Here is a 7,945-nt window from a genome sequence, read left to right as displayed (position 1 = left end):
GAGAAGGGAGTTTAATGGCTGAGGGGGTTATAGCGCCGGGATCTAGAGTGGGATTCTGTGGACATTTTCATTTGAGAAGGGAGTTTAATGGCTGAAGGTTAACCCCCTCATTATCTACCTAAGACACAGCTGTGAATCCTCTCACCAGCCTAGTCGTTTTCTCCCAGATGGGCTCTTGTTTGCCAGTGTCCCTCGGTTTAGGGTCTTGGATAGTATATTTCAGCAGGAGTCTGTCTGGGGCATGTAGACTCTAGTAAGACCTTGACTCACTTGGATCTGGCCACTAAGCCTGAGTCAGGACAGCATTCACATGTGGCTAGCCCCATTACTGTTGAGTCCCGTAGCACATCCCAAGCACTTGGTTCATATTTCTCTTGTGAAGTCCTTCATCTAGACCTGTGCTGTCCAATGCAGTATTCACCAGGCACATGTGGCTATTTAAATGAATTTAAAATACATTTCTAGTCCTAGTCACAATTCATGTGCCCAGTAGCCACATGTGGTTAGGTAGCATTTGAATTGGATAGCACAGATTATAGAACATGTCCATGGTCACAGAAAGCTGCACTGGACCCGGCTGTAGCTCCCACCAGTTAATTCCAAACTGGGGGTGGGCTGATGTTGATGTGAAAGAATGCTGGGGCAGCATCCTGCTGATCTATACAGGTGTTTCCAGGAGCCCGTGCTTCGTTCAGACACCAGTAAGTTCATTATCTGCCTTCAGAACCTGGCATAGTACCTGGCTTATTTTAGGTGATGTTCCAAGCAATTATTAAAGCTATATTTCAGTAATCTTCTTATAACTACCTGGTATTTCCAAACTGGAGATTGAGGGAAACTGTAATAACATGCTCAGGATGGGGGTTAGGTGTTGCCATTGCCAAGAAGGAAAGGCCACTATCTCTTCAATGTTAATTATTTTTGGCTGGAAGGAGCTTTCATTACTTTTCCTGCTACCTCCCCCTTTCCAAGCTTCTTAATTGGGCTTTCCTTGACCTGGCCCACATTTCTGGCCTCTGCTTATTCCTCCCCCTTTGGTCAAATCTGATTACAATCAAGCAATCACTGTTCACAGACTTTTGTTCCTACTGGAACCTGCTAATGCCATTCCAGATGTCAAAATCCCAGAACTAATTCAAAGGCCACCCCCTTCCCCTGAACTCCCATGGCCATCTACCTGGGGCAGCTTATTTTTGGTAGTCTTGCCTCCCACACCAGCTGGGCTTCTTGAGGTGGGAGGTGGCAATTTTAAATGTCAACAAAATCTGTGATATTCTCTAGATGGAGAGGTGTCTGAATAATGTGACGAAAGTGATGCTGTGATGACTTCCAAGGCTAGGTCATAAAAGGCAGTTTGGAACAACTAGCTGGTGGCCCTGAGCCACCTCATAAAAAATTCTACCTCTGAAGCTACCCATGTGGTGAGGAAGCCCAAACTAACCCACACACAGGGGCCACCTGAGAGACCCTATAACCACACACAGTGGGAGATGCCTCACCAGCCAGCCTCCTGCTATTCCAGCTGACAACTACAAGTGCAGGACACTCTGAGCTACAACTGTCAAGTCTGAGCCTTTCCCAAATCCTGACCCACAGAAACCACGACATGAAACAATTACTGTTGTTTTAAGCTGTTTAGTTTTGAGGTGGTTACACAGCAGTAGTAATTTGGGATTGTTTCTAATATCTGTATGAGACCCACATGGGGCCTCATAAAAAGAGGGAGTGGGTCTAGGAACTCAGTGAGTGCTCAGTACTTAGTTTCAAACTCCTTTCTTGGGGCTACTTTGCTTTTTTATGCCGAATTTTCAATGTTATATATAACAATGCTTTGTTTTTGTTGTTGTTTTTGAGACAGGGTCTCACTCTGTCACCCAGGCTAGAGTGCAATGACATGATCATGGCTTACTGCAGGCCTCAACCTCCTGGGCTCAGGTGATCCTCCCACCTCAGCCTCCTGAGTAGCTGGGACTAGAGCACTCGCCAGCACGCCTGGCTAATTTTTTTGTATTATTTTGTAGGATTTTGGCATGTTGCCCAGGCTGGTCTTGAACTCTAGGGCTCAAGCAATCTTTCCGCCTCAGCCTCCCAAAGTGCTGGAGCCACTATGCCCAGCCATGCTTTCTATTAATAGACTTTTTGGTTAAGAAAGCAGTGATATTAGAGGCCTTAAGGAAGTTATATAACCTTCAAAATGTAAGCAATGCAACAACTTTAAATCTCTTCTGGGAAGGAAAATGCTTTTGGCTAGTGAGTTACAAACAAAACAAAATACAACAGGATTTCAACAAGGAAATGTATTTTTTCTTTAGAATTTGGCTCAGAACAGTAACATAAAAATATTTACATTAAAATAAATTAACATGCAATTACTTAACCATATGTAATAATTTATGTTGGAATATATTAGCCTTCCCATAAGTTTAATAAAAACTAATATTTGGTTTTAGATTCAATACCATCCTTTCAAGTATTTTGTATGAAACTTGGTAGCAATGCAATTGTCTGATGTACAGAGCACATTTCACCGTAAGAGATTACACCAAAGAACAGATGTCCCTTCATGGAACATCATCTCACCCCAGACTCAGAAACTGAGGAGCCAAGCTTCCTTCCCAGGAATCACCATGGAATGTCTGAACAATAACCAGGCCCTGGAGATTTCTGCAGGGCTGGTAGAGTTTTAGGAACCAGCCAAACTTTTTCACACTAACCCACTAGGAAGGATATAGTTCAAATGTAATGTTGATTCCTTCAGTTTATTTGAACACTGAAACAATATGTTGTAGAAACCTTCATTTTCCCAAAATAAAAATCTGAAAAATATATGCACATGATTTTTTAAATATCTAAAAGTACCCATAAAAACTTGTCACTAGGGCCAGGTGCGACGGCTCACGCCTGTAATCCCAGCACTTTGGGAGGCAGAGGTGGGAGGATCACCGGAGGACAGGAGTTCAAAACCAGCCTGGCCAACGTGGTGAAACCCTGTCTCTACTAAAAATACAAAAAAAAAATCAGCCAGGCGTGGTGCATGCACCTGTAATCCCAGCTACTCAGGAGGCTGAGGCAAGAGAATCACTTGAAGTCGGGGGGCAGAGGTTACATTGAACCACAGAACTCCAGCCTGGGTGACAGAGTGAGACCCCGTCTCAAAAAAATAAAACACCTGTCACTAGACCAAATACTATACTGGTAAAATTTCACAGCAGAGAGGAGTATTTGATTAAATTCAGCTGATAGGGTCAAGGATACATTAAGTCATTTACAAATCAGATATTAGTATTAAAGGTTTTGGTGGCCTAGAGTGAATTAGAGTATGTTAGCATTTTGAAAGTTTTTGAAATGAGAGGTTGTGTGGCTTAGCAGAAAAAGCACAGAGGGACCTGGAATCAAACCCTCTCTCTAGCCGCATAGCTTAAACACACCAAGTGTCAAACACACCAAGTTCTATACAATAAAAATTAAAACACCTACCTCATATGTTGAGAGAATTTAGGATAATGTATATGAAGCACCTAGTTCAGAGCCTGGCACACAGTAGGCACTTAATAAGTGGTGGCAGTTAGTATTTCTTTCAAGTTACAGTTCATAGCCAGAACTTTGGCTTTTGTATTTTGACACCAATGAAAACGTGAATTATGTAGCCAGAATCCTGATTCACGGCTCTGGGCTCTACGTAAAACTCATACAAACACTGCTTTAATAAACACCCTAGGGTGTTACTCAACACAGTAGGAAAGGCTATTGAAGGAAGAAGTGTCTGCTGGTCAGTAGCAAAGATCCTTTTGGGACAGTTAATCTCCTTTTTTAGGCTCTAAGTCCCAGTGGCTTCTCAGCTCTCCTAAGAAGATAAGGACAAGGTCACTAAGGCCACTGTAATTTAGATCCCTGGTCTAAAGTCTCTTGTAAGTTCAGCTAGAGTAGTAACATCTTTCAACAAATGGTATCCAGGATTAGGGGGGATATCTGAGATGTAGGGGTGATATGTCCAATGTCTTGATTGTGATGCTTTCACAGGTATACATATGTCAAGGCTTATCAAATCGTAGGCTTTAAAAAAAAAAAAACAATAAAGCTGTTTAAAAAAAAGCGTACTTAAGCCCTTCCTGGTAAGACTTCCCTCTGTTCCTTGACTGGATCACCTTCTGTGATCTTAGTTTGGGGTTAGAGGAGGAAGGATTTTTTTTGTTTTGAGATGGAGTCTCACTCTGCCACCCAGGCTGGAGTGCAGTGGCATGATCTTGGCTCCCTGCAAGCTCGGCCTCACGGGCTCAAGCAATTCTCCTGCCTCAGCCTCTCGAGTAGCTGGGACTACAGGTGCATGCCACCACGTGGCTAATTTTTGTATTTTAGTAGAGGTGGGGTTTCACCATGTTGGCCAGGCTGGTCTCAAACTCCTAACCTCAGGTGATCCACGTGTCTCAGCCTCCCAAAGTGTTCAGGCATGAGCCACTGTGCCCGACTGGAAGGATTATTATTATTATTTATTATTATTATTATTATTATTTGAGACAGAGTCTTGCTCTGTCACCCAGGCTAGAGTGCAGTGGCACGGTCTCAGTTCACTGCCAGCTCTGCCTCCCAGGTTCATGCCATTCTCCTGCCTCAGCCTCCCAAGTAGCTGGGATTATAGGGGCCCACCATCACGCCCGGCTAATTTTTTGTATTTTTAGTAGAGATGGGGTTTCACCATGTTAGCCAGGATGGTCTCAATCTCCTGACCTCGTGATCCACCCACCTCAGCCTCCCAAAGTGCTGGGATTACAGGTGTGAGCCACTGCACCCGGCCTGGAAGGATTATTAATGCAAACTTCAGGATGAAGTGACATCCCAGGCAAGGCCTGCAGGTTTCAGTGATATTAATACATTAGTAAGCAGAGTTCTAAGGCTTCCTCTCTATTATTGTAGCTACTTTGGCACAGAAAATTGTGACTGGAACTTACAGGGTTTGAAGCTAAAATGACCCCTACTAGGAAAATATCAGAAAGAACAGCATCTACAAAAATAGGAGTTGGGAAAGGTGACTTTGGAAGAGGAGACCAAAAGCAAAAAATTTCTCTGCCAAAGTCACCTGCAGTTCAATACCAGATTTGATTGTTAAGAAATGGTCATCCTAAAGACAAAAACTTGATTCCACTCAGGAGCTCTTGAGAGATGGTCCATGTCTGTTCCTGGAGGTCTAGTAGATCCTGCGCGTTGTGTAGTCCAGAACCATGCTGGCAGCACCCAGGAGGGCGGGGTCAACCAAATCCGAAACCACCACGTCCACGTCCTGCACGGAGGACAAGGCCTGCTGGCGAATGATGTCTTTGACAATGTGGATATAGTGACTGGCCAGGACTCCAGAGAGGATCACAAGGGAGGGATTCATGGTATGGAGGATGTTCACAACCCCAAGACCCAAAGCTGTTCCAGCTGCAGGGAGATAAAAATTAAAATGAGTTTCCGAGAGAAGCCAAAATCAAAATACCAAAGAGGGAGGCAGAAAAGAGCCAGCAGCAGAAATGATAAAGAACATCCACAGCATGCAGTGGGAGGCAGTGTTTTAAAAGCAGTTCACGGTTGATTCTTAATATGAGAAAATGATCATGTGACAGCCTCAAGTGGAAAAAGCAGGGTGTACCACACGATCTCCACTAGGCAAAAAAATGAATAGAAAGACTTGAAGGAAATGTTAATAGTTGGTATCTCCAAATGGGAAAACTCTAAGTGATATTTTTTCTTACAACTGTCCTTTATTTCTCTAAATTTCCTGTAAAATGAACATGGAGCATTTTTATAGTTGTCAAACCAAACCAAACACCTGCTGAAAAAGGCAATGCTGCCAAATACCTTGAATGCAATTCCCTTTTTACCTCTGAGTAATTAGGAAAGAAACCTCTGAACAGACACTGCAAAGCACCTGTCCCTAAGAGAAGCAGGGTCTCTTCTGGGGCCAGGCTGGGCCATATGATGTCTGAGGCTACCCCCTGCAGCACAGCCACCTGCAGCCACATGCTCACCTGTTCTTAGGATGCTCTGGGCCTTCGCATTGCCAAGTTTCGCAGCTTGGATGAGATGGAGCGCACCCACAGCCTCATCTTTTGGCACTGACATCCCTTCCACCAAGAGCAGGTCCTCTGAGCAGAGTGAGAAGGAAAAGCAGTCACTAATGAGCCTTGGGGAGGCCAAGCTCACCACTGGGCCTGTGGAAAGCAAGCCCCTGTATGGGAAGATGGTGTTTTCTTTTCACAATTGCAAAGCTTATCATTCACAAACATCTCTATACACTGCCCCTAAAGCTTTTGCTACCCTCTTGCTAATTGGTTGTACATAACCCAGAACCTATCTTCCTGGAAAAACCTCAAGTCTGACGACAGCCTCCTACCCCTCTGGCTCCCTCACTTCTCACTTCCAGGAGCAGACAGTCTTTGAAGTGTTCTTTTCTCCAAATTACCACCTTCCTCCCACATTCACTCCTTCCTTACTCATGCCACACAATGCTGTGCCATCTGCCAGCACCACACATTCTATGGCAGCAAGGCACAGCAGCTGAGGAACAGACACAGGCCTGGGGTCAGTGCCAGCTCTGCCTCTCCCAGCTGCATGACCCCATGCCTGTCACCTCACCTCTACACATTCCTCCCTCCTGGAAGATGAGGGCAATAGTGCCTACCCTGGCAAGGTTATCTGAGAAATGAAATGAGATCATGAACATAAAGTACTTAGTTAAGTGCTGGCCACAGAAATGCTCAGTAAGCAGCAGGAATTTCCGTGGTTATCTGTAGTCCTTGTCTTCCGCCTGTCACCAACTCAGATCAATCTGCCTCCTACTAATCTGCTAGAATATCTGGACCCTGAAGGAAAAAAATCCCCAGCTGTGCAAACTGCTACCTAGACATCAACTGGTGGTCTCCTGTCTCCCCTGGGCCCTCACAGCTCTCATGCATTCTCCCTGACTGCTCTCTTCTATACCTTCACCGCCTTCCCAGTCCTTCTACCCCCACTGCCAACAGACGAGCATACTTCTTACCTCTCTCATAGGGGGCACCACCACGCAATGATCCCCTACCTTTTTGCTTCCCATCCCATACACCCATCATCTCGGCTCGCCATGCCCTCTCGTGGGCCCTGTGCCTGGTTTTGCAGCTCATCTCTTCCCACCTCTTCAGAACCCTACTGTGTAGGGCTCTATACACGTCTCTCCTGCACTCTCGGCCACCATTCCCCATTTCCTTTCCTTCAGCATATGCTCACAAATTGGTTTTGGGGGCCAAAAATCTACACTCTTTTTATGTATGAAGCATAGATATACTACACATACAGTGCATGTATGTGTGGTATATACATAACATGTTTTGTCCATTTATTTCTTCATTAAAATGTGTATTAAGTACCCACCCTGTGCTACTGGCTGAGAAAACAACTGAAGGAAATCTTCCCTGCTATCTTGGAACTCTAGACCTCTGTGTACCACCACCCCTGGGGAGGAAGAGTGGCAGTATGGGTCAGGACCAAGGAGGCTGTGCTGTTTTAGTGCGAGGGAGCCCTGCTTTTTCTCTAAGAAGTGAAAGGGGGGAAACTTCTGGCTTCAGTGTTCAGCTCTCTTTGGAATTTCCACTTTGAAGTACTTGTCTACTATTTGGTTACTTAATTCCTTGAGAGAGGGACACCAACCATCATGGAGTTTTTTTGCCTCCCTCTGCAAGGCCATTCCAGAGGCGTATGCTTCAATGCACCCATGGCTTCCACAGGAACAATCAGGCCCATCCAGAGACACAACAAGGTGGCCCAGTTCTGCAGCACAGAAGGAGCTTCCGTGGATCAATTCATGCTGATGGATAATTCCACCACCGATTCCTACAGTGAGGGACAGAAATCACTGAGGGTGCTTTACCTGAAACAGAAAACTGGTATCACAACGCCTCATCTATTTAGCAGAGCTTTGGCATGTGAGGGTCTA

The 7,945-nt window shown here is 45.0% G+C and overlaps 1 protein-coding gene across 5 annotated transcripts in view; it reads right to left on the bottom strand.

The window, feature by feature from the left end:
• Positions 1-2,282: 2,282 nt before the first annotated feature.
• Positions 2,283-7,945, bottom strand: part of GNE (glucosamine (UDP-N-acetyl)-2-epimerase/N-acetylmannosamine kinase) — an 80,781-nt gene continuing 75,118 nt past the window's right edge. For all 5 annotated transcript variants that reach the window (XM_012000604.1, XM_012000607.1, XM_012000606.1 and 2 more), the window contains 3 exons: positions 7,660-7,842; positions 6,006-6,122; positions 2,283-5,418 (listed from right to left, as the gene is read on the bottom strand). In XM_012000604.1, coding sequence (XP_011855994.1) covers positions 5,183-5,418; positions 6,006-6,122; positions 7,660-7,842 — 536 coding nt within the window. In that variant the 3' untranslated portion in view covers positions 2,283-5,182. The remainder of the gene's footprint in view (positions 5,419-6,005; positions 6,123-7,659; positions 7,843-7,945) is intronic.

This window comes from Mandrillus leucophaeus, unplaced genomic scaffold, assembly GCF_000951045.1.
Source record: "Mandrillus leucophaeus isolate KB7577 unplaced genomic scaffold, Mleu.le_1.0 Scaffold632, whole genome shotgun sequence".
NCBI classification, from domain to species: Eukaryota; Metazoa; Chordata; class Mammalia; order Primates; family Cercopithecidae; genus Mandrillus; species Mandrillus leucophaeus.
The sequence above is the reverse complement of the archived record's forward strand: the minus strand, read 5'-3'. Positions and strand labels throughout refer to the sequence as shown.